This window comes from Eublepharis macularius, chromosome 1 (assembly GCF_028583425.1).
Source record: "Eublepharis macularius isolate TG4126 chromosome 1, MPM_Emac_v1.0, whole genome shotgun sequence".
In the NCBI taxonomy this organism is placed as follows: Eukaryota; Metazoa; Chordata; class Lepidosauria; order Squamata; family Eublepharidae; genus Eublepharis; species Eublepharis macularius.
Window position 1 is genome coordinate 91334059 of NC_072790.1, and position 17039 is coordinate 91351097.

General features: G+C 42.2%; 1 protein-coding gene across 1 annotated transcript in view; it reads right to left on the reverse strand.

Moving 5' to 3' along the window:
* ASCC3 (activating signal cointegrator 1 complex subunit 3) overlaps positions 1-17039 on the reverse strand; it is a 362388-nt gene that overhangs the window by 28752 nt on the left and 316597 nt on the right. The window contains exon 37 of the mRNA XM_054986845.1: positions 446-670. Coding sequence (XP_054842820.1) covers positions 446-670 — 225 coding nt within the window. The remainder of the gene's footprint in view (positions 1-445; positions 671-17039) is intronic.

Genomic DNA, 17039 nt, shown 5'->3' on the forward strand with positions numbered 1-17039 from the left:
AGTCAACTATAAGATAAACATTGCATCCCCAGATACCACTGTTGTTCTTAAAATAGTGTTACTAACCTAACCATCATATCTAGATAATTAATCCACTTTATTTTATCTTTGCTCCGGACATATTGATTAACCACTGATATACCAATTTCAGCTTCACATATTAGATAATTTTTCTACTTCAGTTTCTATGTAAAATGGGGAGATTAAGGCCTACTTGCCTTACAGGAGCTGTGTGAAAATGAATAAGGACTAGACACATCTTATATACAAAATGTTATATAAATTATTAATAATGTTATTAATAAATAAAGTTATTTAAAATGACATGCTCTTGTAATCTCCACAAACAATTTGGAAAGAATGGCATTCATATTAATCTGAATATAAAATTATGGCAGTCATCCATCTTAAACAAAGTCATTGATTCTAAAGAGTATAATTGTACCTGGCATATTCTGATTGACTGGTCTAATACCGTCTTGGTATCTGTGACATAATCTGGGCATGGTAACGTGACATGACCAAAATGGGCTTGCATCAGAAGATGGACTTTTGTATGTGAACTGTCAAAAGAATGAGGATTGACTTCAATGTCGACATGTTTGGCCAGTTCACTGTTCATCTGATCTTCATTATGCCGCACTGGAAGGTCTGCATACTCTTCGGCATCCTTAATAAAGGGGAAAAAAAGAGAAAGGGAGAGTTTGTTTTTAGTGCAGAACATTTAATGGTTGGGACGTTGAGAAATGCAAGGCTGCTATTTCAGATTTTTCTGGGTTCCTGCTCTGCACAGCAGCTATCACGCTCAACAAAAAACCATTCATCAAGGTAAGCAAAACTCCTTGGAATGGTATTTGATGAGGTACAATAAACTGCATTTAGAAGTTACAATCCTGTCTGCGCATGTCTGTGTGCATGCCTGTGCCTCAAGACCATCTGCCTGAAGTTGGAACTGAAGTCTGATGGCTAAAAGGCAATGCCCTCCATGGGGTTCCTGCAGTACCTATGAAAAATGGATTACGTCCACAATGTTTTAATATTTTTGTATCTGACTGACACCAAAGCAAACAGATTCTATTAGCATGATAAACAGGGCAAAAGAAAATTTCCTGAAAACCATTAAATGCTTACAGATACAACAGCTGTAAATAAAGTTGTATCTTTTAGCAAGGTTATCCATTTTAGCAAAAATACAAAAATGACAGCACATTATTTTTTTAAAGAGCCAATGGATTTTTATGACTGCTGAAACTCGGAGGAAAATTGCTCAACTTGTACCCACGCTTTTAATAAATAATACAAACACTATTTTATAATTGCACATATCAGCAATTCTGTTGACAACTTTTAAACAACAGTTTAAGAGTAACTAGAAATCAAAATCCAGTTTAAATTTATTTTATGCCCTCTGAGCAGATTCCTCCATCCCCTCCCCAAACCTAAGACTGACTGAAGACAACTGCTAACTAATCCTTGATGTCTCTGCCAGATCTCTTGTGAACACTGTGGTCATTTATTTTCTGAACTGAGAAGTCACTCCCACTTTAAGCCCTATAGAATTCTGCATGTTTGCCTCACTCTTATTTAACTCACATCCTTTTAAAAGATATTTTCAGGAATATTTACCAAGGAGATTTTTTCCCCTGCTCAGTACAGCCTAGCAGCTACAACAAGCAGACAGACGGGAGTGAGAGTGGGGGTCCAATGAGTGGCTTAACTGGTATGTTGGGGGGGACCCCAGCTGTACTTTCTCACCCCCTCCTCCAAACACAACCTGTTTTATTTACTTCCAAAACACTCCTCTTGTTTCAAACAAACTTGCCTACTTCATTTCCTGTGTGTGATCGATGATTGTAAGTGAAGTTCATTTTCTTATCTGCATCATGTAAGTAATTAAAGGAAATTGAGAATGGGCAGTGAAGCTTTTATGCAACTGGGAATGAAGCTGAATGGAGGGCATTGAGGTCAGAAGAGTCCATTATATTTTTATGTGAGAGGCCGGTCTGTCTGCCCTGTCCCTGTTTGTTTAGTGTAGGCAGGACGGACTACTAACTGCAAATCTGTGCCTCTGATTTGCCCAGCTGTCCTTGAATAAAGACATCATCCATTGCAAATGTTAAATGACAGTGATTGACAATCCTATGATGAACTCTTCTTGTAACCCCCTGCTACTGTTTTCAGATTGCACAGAGAATAAAGAAACATCCTTCATAATCAAATCAGATAGGCCCTGCTGTTCACTCAATATTTTCCATTTTTGTTTCCCTTTTCAGTACAAACCCCAATCTGTTCAGCAAATGCTGTAGACTCCAGAATGTCAAAGCACGTTACACTTTTTTTTTGCATACTGTATTTATTTCAGGAAAAATTAAGGTGCATAACACTACTGCATCATCATCTTTTTCTTAAGAGTAACTGTAGTGTGAAACTTACAGTCCAGGACGGGGGGAAAGATAACAATACCCTATTTTACTTTTTCAAATGTTGGAGTGTCTCCAGTACAATTTTTTCATTTATGTGAACACTAAAAAAGGAGCACAAACACTGGCTGAGCAAACAGAACCTACTGCTTTATGAGGTGCTAAATGAGTTTGAAATATTTGTAGGTTTCATTATACTCCTCTTGACATGACATACACATTCTCTCTAGTTTCTATATTTGGTCAACAGGAAATTACGTTACAAGGAAGTAAGAAGCTGGACTAAAATTAAGAAGCTTTTATATATTTGGGTATATTTGATATATTTGGGTATCCCGGGCAGACCTAATGCTCCTTCTGGATCCTTACCACCCTGCACTCTTCTCTCTCTGACAGTTGCAGACATTAATCATGAGACAGCTGTCAAAAACTTGCAGTGTAGAAAATCTCCTAACAATATGGAGACATAATCAGCTAAAGCATCCGAACCACATAATCCATCATCCCCAAATCCCTTCTCCAGATTTCTAAGTGTATGTATAACACGTGGTTCAAAATACAGTCAGAAAGTATCAAATGAGTGACTAAGTCTTCAAAATGGACATTATATAGTATTAAGCTACCATCATGTATTAATGGCAGACTAAATCTACCTTCCACTGTTCATTACTAAGCTGGCTAGCTTTCTAGCACGTGGCAATAGGGAGGAAATACCCTGTAGACTTCTATCAACCACAAGATTTCACTCAAACTCTTGCAGTTCATCCCCAAGTGGCTGAGGAGAATATCTGTTGAATGCTTTGGTAATTCCTCAATTTCCCTAACCACTAAATTTGCTAGTTGGGGTTGAATCATGGTAGCAAAAGGGAAGTATTGGTGCAGAAACAGAAGACTGGACTACAAATCATAGATTGAATATGATATGCTGAAGACCAAAGTATGGACCTACAATGCAGTTAGTACTAAATATAACAGAAAATGAAGAATACATTTTTTCACCTTCATCTATTCCTAGTGATCAAAGTGTCATGGATATGGCTAGAACTATAGGGAAACAATTGCTGGATATGACCAAGAAAGTTGTTTAAGACACCTATGCACACAGAAACAGGGCTAGCCTACCCCATAATTAGACAGGCCAAAAAGAGAGTCTAGAGGTCTAGAATAAAACCACCTTGGAGATGGGTGTAAAACAATAGAGTTACACAGTTGTATTGTCATGTGTAGATTAGAAGAGCCATCTAACATACTAATGCATACAATGTTCCAAGGCCCAGGTGCAGGGAGTATCTGAGAATGGAAGGAATATCTAACTTCATAGAAGCTGGCAATATTATAAACGTACTGGTGGAGGGCCAAAATATATTCAGATGTATGAGAAACATGTAATCATTAATTCTACATAGGCTGTTAACACAAAATGTAGCAAGAATGAACTAGCTATTGTTATCCATATTTCAAATATGGATAATCTTGTTTGGTGTATGGAATCATAAAATAATAGGTTAGCCAGGAATTTGAGTCTGTAAACCAGCTATTGTTAAGAAAATGTTCTGAAACCCTATAAATATGACAGAATAAACTGATAGTGAACTTCATCTTAGAAGACACTCCTTGCCTGTGACCTTCTTACCTTTAGGTAAGATACTTTTTGGACTCATATAATTACTCTCCTTAATAGTCTTTTTTATAATGGATGGTATGAATTACTGTTGATGGAGTTGTTATTAGGAATACTAAGTAGGCATGTTGTAATAATAAAAGAATAAAAAGGAACCAAATACTTTATAATTGTATTAATTGTGTACTAAACCCAGTAATTAACCCAAAACATTATCTGTAGTGTACCTCAAGCCAGGAGTTAAATGATTCAATATGGGACAGCTAATCAGACACTTAGAACTTCTTAACTGCATGCCTCTATCTGAATCAAGTCTGACCAGAGTAATCCAGAACAAAACCAAAAACTGAGATTAGAAGCCTCTTTTCTGCTTGTATAAGAGCTCCCCCCCACCCGTTGTCTGAAGTCTCTAGAAGGAGACTTCAATCTGATGGAGCTTTGACTCTCAAAAGCTTATACTCTGGAAATCTAGTTGGTCTCTAAGGTGCCACTGGACCTGAATCTTGCTCTTCTACTATAGATCAACATAGCTATCTAGCTGAAGTTATCCAGAATTTTTGTCTGACTTCCCTCATCGCTCCCAGTTGTCTAGAACCACTGCCTCCAACAAACCGTCATACATTTGTGGGAATATACAGAAAATCTAGGCGTTTATCTAGAGTACCATCATAGTATATTCTTTTAAGAAAGCTAAGCTGAAGTGGTGAACCATATTTGCCTTCTTTGTTGGTACCGTTATTAAAAGGCTCATCTAAAGGCAAAGTAAAACCAGTTGGTAATAATATTTAAAGCCAGCCATGAGTTCTCTCAACATAATGTGTCTATAATCTAACTCACAATCATGCAAAAACACACTAGGAATTTTTAAAGTATGCCTATAGTTAAAATGCAGTAAAACAGAGTTATTAAGTTATGAGGTCTGAAGGACAGAAGACTCATGTCCATTAGCAGCCAAGGGGAAAAATCAGGGAGAGAATACTTAAAATAACTAGTATTACATGTGGGCTCTTATTCGTTTTACTAAGACTGTTCTTCTCTCATGGGTTTATTTGGCACACTGGTCTCCAAATATTTTAACAAGTATTTAAGTATACACACAACATATAATAACTACATTTAGCAGACTAATGTTGCAGAAATGAGGGAGCAAGTCTCATTAGATGAAATAGAACTTATTCCTGAGTAAGTATGTACAGTCTACAAATAAAAGATGTACCGTAGCTTGAATCCCATGCTCTGCAGTGGCCTGATCTGGGCCAATTCAGGCCTGAATCAACCCAGTTCTGGCCTGAATCAGGCTGCTGCGCAGTGCAGGAGTGCTCCTGTGCTCTGCCGCAGCCCGATCTTGGCCAATTTGCACCCAAATTGGGCCGAATTGGGCTGCTACAGAGCACAGGAACACTCCTCTGCTCCACAGTGGCCCAATCCCACCCAATTCAAACCTGATCCAGCCAAATTTGGAGCCAAATCAGGCCATGCAAACATGCTGCACTGTCTGGGAGCACGCCCCCAGGAGGCCCATGCCTCCCCTGCCAGCCAGGTAAGGAGGGGTGGGGGATGGAGGGTTGGAGGGTTGGAGCAGGGGATCACCCACCCAGGGTAGTGGCAACCCTAGGGAAACACCATTCGGTAAAGATTGTTAATCTAGGACATGTTGAGCATCTGCCTTCTCTTTGCATATAGACTAACTGCCTTTTCAGACAGTTGGAAAAGGCGCAGTATACACCCCACTGTGGAAGTGCCAACTGATGTGCATCAGAACAGCATCAGTTTTCTGTACCTCACAGAAAAGCACTGGAGCCTGCTGCTGTGGAGTGCAGCGCTGCCAGTCTCAGTAACATGGAAGGCAGGCAAGCCGTGCACATTGGTGGTGGCTCACTGCAACCAACCCAGACATCATGGGAGGGCTAGACTCGCCCCCCCCCCCACTGAGCATTGGGCCTTTGGACACCCCTCCAATTCAGTTACCCTAAGTGATCGTCTTGGTGTGCCTAATGGCTGTAGGCTAAATTAGCACTTCAGATGTAAACTTAACTTGGAGCTGCTTTTTGTCCCCTCTGTAGCCATTATTTATTTATTTACTTCATTTATACCCTGCCCTTCCTCCCAACAGAGGACCCAAAGGTCATGCTCCTCGTTAGAATATAGTATTAGTCTCTGGTGATGAGGCATTGACAGCAGTGCACTTGTTTCATGAGTGACAAATACACCTTAGAATGGTTTCTGCACTGGCAGAGTTTTAAATTAAAGCAATAGTCCTAAAATGCACATACAACTGTTGGGCAGTGCCGACATCAGATTCCACTCTTAGCATCTCTAAGTGAATGCTGCCCTTGATAAAGAGAACACTTGCACCTTCAATTGTGAAAACAAGCCCCAGGAATGAGAGAAGCTCATTTGGTTTGGCTTAGGACCGTTAGTGTTACAAATTAATCTACTTGGTACTAGAAGTCTAGGACTCATTAACTTTAAAGGCTCTGCTGGTTCCCATGATTGAACTAATTTTAACATAAATGAGGCTACCTTTTTTACTCTTGTCATTCAAGCTACGGTACATCTTTTACTCTTACTTTTACTCTTGTCATTCAAGCTACGGTACAGGGGGACCTGGCAATCCTATGTCTCTCCTTCCACGTGCCTCATGGAAGGGGGTGGAATGGGTGGCATGTGGCTGTGGCTTTCAATGAGGGAGCTGAAACTAAGCTATTATTAAACCATGTTGTAAAAGTAAAATACTAAAAAAGAAGCACCATTCTCAAAATAAATGAGCAGTGAACTCCACATCTCCAATCAAAAGAGGAAGAGGAATTGAGAAGAGGCGACAGGCATGGGATTTGCTTCAGGATTTTTTCCTTTCCTGGTGCTGGCTAACAGTATTGTGGTAAGAATGGAGGTGGGACATGGCTACTTCTGTGTGGCCCATAGGAGCCAGCCTAATCAGGACTACTCCAAAGCAAGTCCAATTTTATTTAATAGGGCTTACTCCTAAGAAACTGTTCTTAGAGTTGCAGTTATTGAATTGACTTATATAGAATCCTTGCTATTCAAACTTCTTATCTACTGAATGCAACAGTAAGCTGAGGTAGGTTTTGGATCATTAGTGAGAGTAGACAGATATTATATGAGCCAGAAATATGGAACCCAGAAATCTGCTCAGTTACAGAGTTTTAAAACGGTATTTCATGTAAATGATTGGTGGAGTGGAAAGATCAGCCAGTTCAAAAGAATATGCATTTTTTGGGATTTTTCTGCAAACCTGAACATTCTTCCAGGTCTGTTAAAAAAAATCTGTGTACCTGGCCCCATTCTCTGTGTCTATCGATCTGTATGGGGCCAGTGTTTAAAAGTTCCATGGACATGTTTCTGCTCATTTTCCTGGCAGCTTTCTTGTTTTTAAATTTTTGCTGACATTTAAGGCAAGCAAAATATAAAGTACATAGCACTTTTGGAAATACAAAATCGATATTTAAAGTACCCAACATGCACCCAATATTACTTCAGAACAGTCCAGGGGACAATTTTCTAAAACATAATATCTAAAAGACAAAAACCACATATGTAAGCGTTCAGGTTCTTCAGCAGTCATCTGGCTGGATGTTATGAAAACAAGGGGAGGAAGCAGATATCTGTCTTGCAAAATGGCACAAAACTGAGTTCAAACTTTCAAGTTCTCTGAATGCTTCATCAGACTTAAGATCATAACCTGAGCCTGATGAAGAATTTTGGAGAACTCAAAAGCTTATACAGTGTTTTGTGTCATTTTGCAAAAGAGACTTGTTGGACTGGCCGTCATCTTGACAGAACACAAAATAACTCTGATTCATTTTTTTACCCAGTCTGCAAAAACATATAATCAACAGGTTTACACAAACTGAAGGCCTAGTGCAAAAGTACCACAATTCACAAAATTAACAATTTTAATGAAAAGTTAAAACTCAATGAAAAGTTAAAACATACCTTTTTATTTTTCTGTTATTCATTTCAAATGCCAAGTAAATGAAAAGACATCTTCTAGACATCTCATTTTTATCTCTATTAATTTTATTTGAAATTCCAAAGTCATAGTCATCTAGGGAACCAAAAACCCTTGGGCTAGCCCTGATTTAGCCAAACAAAAGTGGGTCAGACTTTCCAGAGGTGCTTTAACTCAATTAATTACCAGAGATATTCAGAAATGGTTGTACTCTTGAGCAGTTCATAACCTTGGGATTACAAAATAGCCATATAAACTAATCCTAAAATGGCAAAATCCAGAACTGAGAGAGGTAGGAAAAATTTGAGAGGGAGCTACTGATTGTTGTGGGTTTTCCGAGCTGTATTGCCATGGTCTTGGCATTGTAGTTCCTGACGTTTCGCCAGCAGCTGTGGCTTGCATCTTCAGAGGTGTAGCACCAAAAGACAGGCCACAGCTGCTGGCGAAACGTCAGGAACTACAATGCCAAGACCACGGCAATACAGCCCGGAAAACCCACAACAACCATCGTTCTCCGGCCGTGAAAGCCTTCGACAATACATCGAGCTACTGATTGATAATCACAAGGACAAGGAGACCCTCAAGATGGTTGATCTGAGCAAATCAAGAAAGGAGAAGAGATACTTAGTAAAGAATTCTACAGATATGGTAAAGCTGTCTCCCTTCCATGTGAACATTTCATTGTCATAAACGATCACAGGGCAGGGCAGAACCAAACAGATAAAGAGGGAATACGATCGCTTAGAAGGCATCCAGTTTGAAGGATACACTACTGTCCTCTCAAGTCAAAGATATTCATCCAGTTATAGGGTCCTCTAGGGGAAGATTTGATTACTGCAAATTTTGAGGGATGCATTTGTAACAAGGATGTTGACATACAGTGACCAAAAAATGGATACAAAAGAAGAAGCAAACAGAAGGAATAAATGAAGACCCAGTCGACCCAAGTTCAAATCCCTGTTCAACTATGAAATTTACTGGGTGACTTTGGACCAAACCTATTAGATTTGTTGTGTGGATAAAAGGGGAAAGCATATGTAGTCATATGAGATCTGTAGATAAATAAATATGACAGTCTTCCCAGAAGCACCTGGCTGTCCACTTTCAGTCTATGTGGACCCTTAGATCTGACCTGGCATGGAAATCTCTGACCCAGTCTGGAGATGACCATGGTCATTTTAGGAGGTAACTAAACATTGTGAAATTCTCTGATGGTCATGGCTAGTAAAGGAAGTCTCACTTCTTTTTTGACAAGCCACAATGGTAATACCTTGCACACCTTGTCTGCCAAGGTTTTTTATCTTCACCAACAGCACAGATTTTTGCTTTTGCTTTTTCCTTTATTGCTGCCATACTTTTATACATCTGACACAAACTCTAATTCAGGAAGAACACATTTACATTATCAACCAATACTTTACTGTTAAGTTTTGGACAGTATATTAAGTGACAGACTGATTTATAAGCCTATGTGTACTAGCAAGCAGATTATGTAAAGCACAGATTTATGAGCAAAAAACAAATCATGAAGAAATGCCCGCCATTTTGGACAGTTAAAGCGCTAACTTTTGGACAAAATACTAGTAAAATAAGAAATTTAATTTGGGAACTAAAATATTTAGGCCACGGAATTGCGGAAGAGAGCAGACTCGTGGGAGCGGAGCAAATCAAGCCCCATGATGTCGAAAAAGGACTGGCAGTCGGCATTTGATAATTTGGATAAGAAAGTGGCAGAAGGCAACAAAGAATTAAAAGATGTAATACAAGATGTGATGAAGGATCTCAAGGAGACGATTAAATCTGAAGTGGCGGAGTTAACAAAGAGTATCGACGAGGTCAAGAAGGAACTACAGACGACGCAGCAAAAAGTTAACGAGGTAGAAGAAAAGACGGAGAAGCTAACCACTACATTTAAAGCAGAAACCACAGGTTTGAATGAAAGAGTGACGGTGATGGAATGTAAATATATGGAGAGACAACTTAAGATTTCGTGGCGTTCCGGAGGAGGAGGGGAAGGTAGCCCAAGAACAGATATCGGAAATACTAGCAGAATTCCTGAATAAAACTATAGAAGAGATTGTAAGCCATGTGGATGTGGCGTACAGAATTAATTCAAGATATGCAGCTCAAAAAAACCTGCCTAGAGATATGATTGTGCAGTTTACTACCAAAAAAATGAAAGAAGATATTGTGAGCAAGCAATTCCAAAACCCACTGGTAATGGAAGAAAAAAAGGTGAGAATAATGAAGGAGCTACCTAAAAAAATCCTGATAGAAAGGAAAAAATATAGAGATCTGACTCAGATCTTGAGAGAGTTGAATATAAGATACAGATGGGAGATTCCAGAGGGCCTGAGTTTTGAATTTCAAGCAACTAGGAGAACTATCAGATCGCGGCATGAGATGGAGATGTTTTTGTTGGACAATGATAAAGACTTACCTAAAAGACCTAGAATTTGATCATAGAGTGTAAAGTAGTATCATGGAATGTAAACGGACTTAACTCACCTTCCAAGCGTAAAACTATTTTTCATTGGCTATCCAAGCAACGTTGTAATATAATTTGTTTACAAGAGACCCATGTTAAAAAATAAGATCAAAAGTACTTAAAAAATAACAAACTAGGAAAAGAATTTGTTGCCGCAGCAAAACAGGAAAAAAGGGGAGTTGTGTTATATATCAAGGAGGAGCTGCAACCTAAAATGATATTTAGTGACTCTGAAGCCAGATATCTTGCAAAATAATGACTACAAGATTTTTGCGAAAATATTGGCGGAGAGGCTGAAAGAATGGCTGGCTGAATTCATTGCAGAAGAGCAAGCAGGATTTTTACCAAATAGACAGATCAAAGATAATCTAAGGACTGTAATAAATGCAATAGAATACTATGACAGACACTGTGAAAAAGAAGTTGGTTTCTTTTTTGTGGATGCAGAGAAGGCTTTTGACAATTTAAACTGGAATTTTATGTTCGCCACAATGGAGAAGTTACAGATGGGAAAAGAGTTCATTCAAGCGGTAAGAACTATATATAAAGACCAGTGTGCTGCAATTGTAGTAAATGACGAACTAACTAAGAGATTGGAAATACGGAAGGGCACAAGGCAAGGTTGCCCATTGTCTCCACGGTTGTTTGTCTTGATATTGGAAATCTTATTGATGCAGATACGAGAAGACGACGCCATAAGAGGTATGAAGATCAAGGGATTTACATACAAAGTCAGAGCCTTTGCAGATGATGATGAAGATCCAATCCAAAATATGCCAAGATTGTTGGATAAGACAAAAGAATTTGGTAATTTGGCTGGATTTTATGTTAACAAAAGAAAATCTAAGATATTATGTAAAAATATGGTGAAACAAAGACAACAAGAATTTGTCAGAACTGTGGCTAGATAATGTCCTTACTCCAGACTACCTTCTGCAATCAGACAAAAGCCTGTTGTTTTCAAAAGTTTACTGAAGAAAGAATGCATTATAGTCCATGAGCCTGAATACAATATTCAGGATGGTACATGTGCATTGTTACCAATGACAGGCAAAGCATAAGGTACAAAGTAACAGATCTCAGCAGGCCCAACCTCCCCCCCATAGTTCTCATAGTTCTCAAAACAATCCCTTTGAAGCTTGGAAAGCAAAAGTCCTTCGAGGCTGGAACAGCGGTAGCCAAAACATTCCTCTTCTGGAGATAGCTGCATGGGAACGTCCTGGCACCTGGGAAGAAAGCACTCATAATACTGAAAGGATTAAAATGGAGTCTCTTTGGTACTAGCATACCTGAACATAGCATAGCATATTCTGAACATGACATTCTGCCCCCTCTAAGATGCCCCCCCGGGTCTATGGGGATAACGCTTATGGAATGCTCTGACTAGTCTAGGAGCATGTACATGCACAGAGTTCACCCACTCATCAAACCCAGAGTCAAAGTCTTTCCACCGGATGAGGTAAAAGAGCTGGTTTCGTTTTATTTTAGAGTCCAAAATTTGCTGCACTTCGTAATGGGTCTGATCATCAATTAGAGTTGGAATAGGAGGGGCACGGGTGTGCCATTGGTTTGCTGGAGGAGCTCGTTTCAGCAAGCTGACATGGAAAGTATCGTGAACGTAGAGTAGATTTTTTGGTAAATCTAGGGCAACAGTCACTTTGTTGATTACTTTACGAACAGGAAAAGGTCCTAAAAATTTCAGAGCTAATTTGCGGCTGGTTTGGGTTACTTTCAGATTCTTTGTGGAAAGATAGACAAGATCACCAGGTTGTAAATCCCATTCAGCCGCACGGTGGCGGTCGGCGTATTTTTTGTAATCCTGTTTGGCTTTGTCTAGGTGTTTTTTAATTTGAGTCCATTGTTGAGCTGCTTCCCCCCACCAGTCTGTGACGTCTTGGGATGCTGTAGTCGGAGGAGGGAGCGCATCAAACGGGAAGGGTTTGAAGTGAAAGCCATAGACGACTTTGAAAGGAGTCTCCCCTGTGGAGGTGTGCACACTGTTATTGTAGGAGAATTCTGCCATTGGGAGTAAATTGACCCAGTTGTCTTGCTGGAAATTAATATAACAGCAGAGGAATTGTTCTAGTATTTGATTAGTTTTTTCTGACTGTCCGTCGGTTTGCGGATGATGGCTTGAACTTAAACCTTGTTCAATACCCAGCATTTGTAAAAGCTCCCGCCAGAAGTTGGCAACGAATTGTCCACCGCGATCCGAAATCACCTTTGATGGAAAAGAATGTATTTTTACAATGTGCTTTAGAAAGATGTCAGCTAGTTTTCTAGCGGAAGGTATAGTGGTGCAAGGTATAAAATGAGCTTGCTTGGAGAACAAATCCACTACGACCAAAATACAGTTGTGCCCCTTGGAGGGGGGTAAATCAGTAATAAAGTCCATAGATATTACTTCCCACGGTCTGCTTGGCGTTTCTAAAGGCTGCAATAGTCCTGGTGGTTTGCCTTTGCGGGATTTGGCACTGAGACAAATGGGGCAAGACGCTACATATTGGGAAATGTCTTTGCGCATGCCCGGCCACCAAAATTGATGTTGCACTAAATGAAGCGTTTTTAAGTACCCATAGTGCCCTGCCGTAGGGGCATCGTGACAGCGTTGTAAAACTTCTTTTCTTAAACTTTTGGGTACATAGAAGCGGTCTCCCCAAAGCCATTCCCCTTGATTGGATTGTTGCAGTTTGTCTTTGGGCATGTCCCCCCCCTCTTTTTCCACTTCAGCTTTCAGTTTTTGTCTCCACCCCTGATCGGGTTGAGGGGATTGGGTTGTGCGACTGCGTGTGGTTACCACACCCCCTAATTGCGTAGGCGAAAAGATGGTGTCAATTGTCTCCTCCCTTTTGCTTTTGTGTTGGGGCATGCGTGATAGAGCATCGGCCAGAAAATTAGTTTTGCCCGGTAGAAAGTTTAACGTGAAATTGAATTTAGAAAAGTACTCCGCCCACCGCAGCTGCTTGGCATTTAGTCTTCGGGGGCTGCGTAGGGCCTCTAAATTCTTATGGTCCGTCCAAACCTCGAAAGGATGGCGGGCTCCTTCTAACCAATGTCTCCAGGTAGTGAGAGCTGCTTTTACAACGAAAGCCTCCTTTCCCCAAACATTCCAATTCCTTTCTGCTTCAGAAAACTTTCTGGAAAGGAAGGCACAGGGTTTGAGCTTTCCATCCTCCCCCCGTTGCAACAGTATGCCTCCAATTGCGGTGTCGCTGGCGTCGACCTGCACCACAAAGGGGCGATTTTCATCGGGGTGTTGTAGAACGGGTTCTGAAACAAACTGTGTTTTAAGGTGGTTGAATGCTGCTTGGCATTCTGGTGTCCAAGGCAATTTTGCACTCGGTTTTTTGGCTTGGTCCCCCTTGTCTTTGGTTTTTAACAGTTCGGTTAGAGGGAGTGTAATTTGAGCAAAGTTTGCAATGAATTCTCTATAGAAGTTGGCAAAGCCCAAAAAGGATTGTAGTTCTTTGCGGGTAGTGGGGGTTTGCCAATTTTGTACTGCTTGTATTTTGCCTGGGTCCATTTTCAAGCCATCTTGGGAGATGCAGTAGCCTAAATAAGTGAGTTCTGTTTTGTGGAACTCACATTTAGATAGCTTGATGGGCAGTTTGTTACACATTAGGGTGGTCAAGACCTTTTTTACAAGTTCTACGTGTTCCTCTTCGGTTTCCGAATAGATTAAAACATCATCTAGGTACACCACCACGCCTTTGTATAAAAATTCATGCAGTACTTCATTGATCATGGACATGAAAACCGAGGGGGCCCCAGCCAGGCCAAATGGCATAACTAAATATTCATACTGGCCGAGGGGCGTGTTAAAAGCGGTTTTCCATTCGTCCCCTGCTCTGATACGAACATGGAAGTAAGCGTCTTTCAAATCCAATTTCGTAAAGATCTTACCTTGAGCCATGACGTTGAGTAGATCTCTGATGAGCGGGATGGGATAGGCGTTGCTGGAAGAGACAGCGTTAAGTCCCCGAAAATCCATGCACAGTCTTAAGCCCCCATCTTTCTTTTTGACGAAGAGCACTGGCGCAGCATGTGGGCTGTTAGCAGGTCGAATGAATCCTCTTTGAAGACTGGTGCCAATGAATTTGCGGAGTTCCTCCCTTTCATTAGGGCTCATGGGATATAGGCGGCCCTTGGGCAGCGAGGCGCCCGGTAAAATTTCTACGGCACAGTCCATCCTCCTGTGAGGAGGTAGAGTGTTAGCTTCTTCCTCTGTGAAGGCTTGGGTGTAAGCTCTGTATTGCTTGGGTATTTGGTTGATTTCTTCCTGGGTGAGAAGAGCAGGTTCAGTGATGGTAGGGTTGTTACCCCCAATTTTGATTCCAACGATGACTTTTGCAAGCATCATGGGTGAATGTAATGCTCCCCTCTGCCCAGTTGATGTAGGGGTTGTGATCGCACAACCATCTGCTTCCCAGGATCAAGGGGTATTTAGCAGTAGCACTAATAACGAATGATCTCACTTCCCAATGTTGTCCCATGCCGGTTATGACCGGAGTGGTTTCAGTAGTGACTGGATTCATGTTAGTGCCATCCATTTGCTAAAAAATAACAGGCGTTTCCAATTCTTTAATAGGAAGTACTAATCCATTCACTAGGGTTGGTGCAATAATGTCTCTAGAACAGCCCGAATCTATCAGAGCTTGCACACAGATGTGCATTTTTCTGTCTTGGTTCACTAAAGTTACCGGTATGAAGAGTATGGACCCTTGGGGTCTGTTCGAAATAGGAACTGACTGAGATTTGATCTGCCGTTTGGGTCCTTTCACGACATATCCATTTCATTTCCCGAGGTGGTACTCTCTGGATTCTCCTCCCCGGTTAGAGCTGTTGGATCATATTCCATAACTTCTTCCAGCTCTAATCCTCTTTCGGGAGGGTTTCTCCGAGGAGCTCCTCTGCCTCTCGCTGTTCTGGAAGCTGGTGTTGGGCGCGGTGGCGCCGGGTAGGCTGTGGGGGCCGGACGTCGTAGTTGGAGCGGAGGTCTCTGCACAGGCCGGTACGGACATTGCGCCGCAAAATGACCACTTTGGCCACATTGCAGGCACAACCCTTGTTGCCATCTAGCATCTCTCGCTCCGCGAGTAGCATATCCAGCCCCTCTGCCCCCTCTGACAAGAACTGAGGAGCGCCTTTGTCCCGTCTGTTGCTGTTGTTCCACTAACCGGACTTCTAGCATGCGGTTTTCAACTTCACAAGTTAATTGAATCCATCCCAGTAGAGTGGGAGGATTATCTTGCATGAGGGCTCTATCTAACAGCTTGGGATTTAAGCCCTGTTTGAACAGAATTATTTTGGTCGATTCTTCACATCTTGGGCACTTAGCGGCCAGTTGTCGGAATTTTGTAACATAGTCTCTAGCCGACATACTGCCTTGCCTAATAGACTGCAATTCAGTCCGGGCTCTAGTTTCTTCTAGAGGGTCTTCATATTGGGCACGGAGTGCGTCCACAAGCCCTTGAAGAGTATTTAATTCGGGGGCACCAATATCATAAAGTCCTACATACCAGTCTGCAGCTTTACCTTGGAGTCTCGATCCAAGGTGTTCGATTTGACTGGCCTCACTTCCGAAAAGATGTCCCCATCGATTGAAGAATAGCACCGCTTGCACAAGGAAGAATCCCAACTTGGACGGGTCTCCATCAAAGGTAGCTTCCAACTTTACCCAGCCCATGGGAAGTTCTTGTCTGGGAGCCGGTGCTGGCATCGGGTAAATGTCGAGCGGGCGAGTTGTAACGGAGGATGTCGCGGAGTTGGCGGGGGTAGCAATGGTGGTTGCTGAGGCGGAGGTTGCCTTGGAGGAGGCCCCCCTGGGATAGGCTGGGGGGGCCCTCTAGGTATGGGTTGTAGTGGTGCTGGCCGAAAAGGTGTTGGCTGGACTGGCAGAGTGCCCCAGGGCACCGGCAATCTGGGCGCTGGTAACAGAGGAGCGGGAATCGGTCCTTGGGGTGCCGGTCATAGCGGGGATGGGTGAGGAGAAATAGGCTGAAGAGGTACTGGAGTTCCTCCTGGGATTGGCCCTCTCAGCCCCGGCGTTAGGTGTGGCCGGGGAGTGGTGCCTCTTCCCGTCTCGCTCGTCTCCGGGATAATTTGCGGCGTCTCCCCTCTCGGTAGAACTGGTGGTTCACTCTCTTGGGTCGTAGGTGGTGGTACGATAGAGGAAGCGGGCCCTGTAGGACGTTCTGGTTCCCCACCTCCTCCTCCGGCTCCATCGTCATCTGGCACGACCGGATCTTCTGGGCAAGGGTCATCCGGGCAGGGGTCTTCTGGACAGGGTCCTACCCCGGTATCAGACTCCGAATCTCCAGTTTCAGGTGGCTGTTGTGGCGTCCTGTTTCAGGTGGCTGTTGTGGCGTCCCCCCTCTCGGTAGAACTGGTGGTTCACTCTCTTGGGTCGTAGGTGGTGGTACGATAGAGGAAGCGGGCCCTGTAGGACGTTCTGGTTCCCCACCTCCTCCTCCGGCTCCATCGTCATCTGGCACGACCGGATCTTCTGGGCAAGGGTCATCCGGGCAGGGGTCTTCT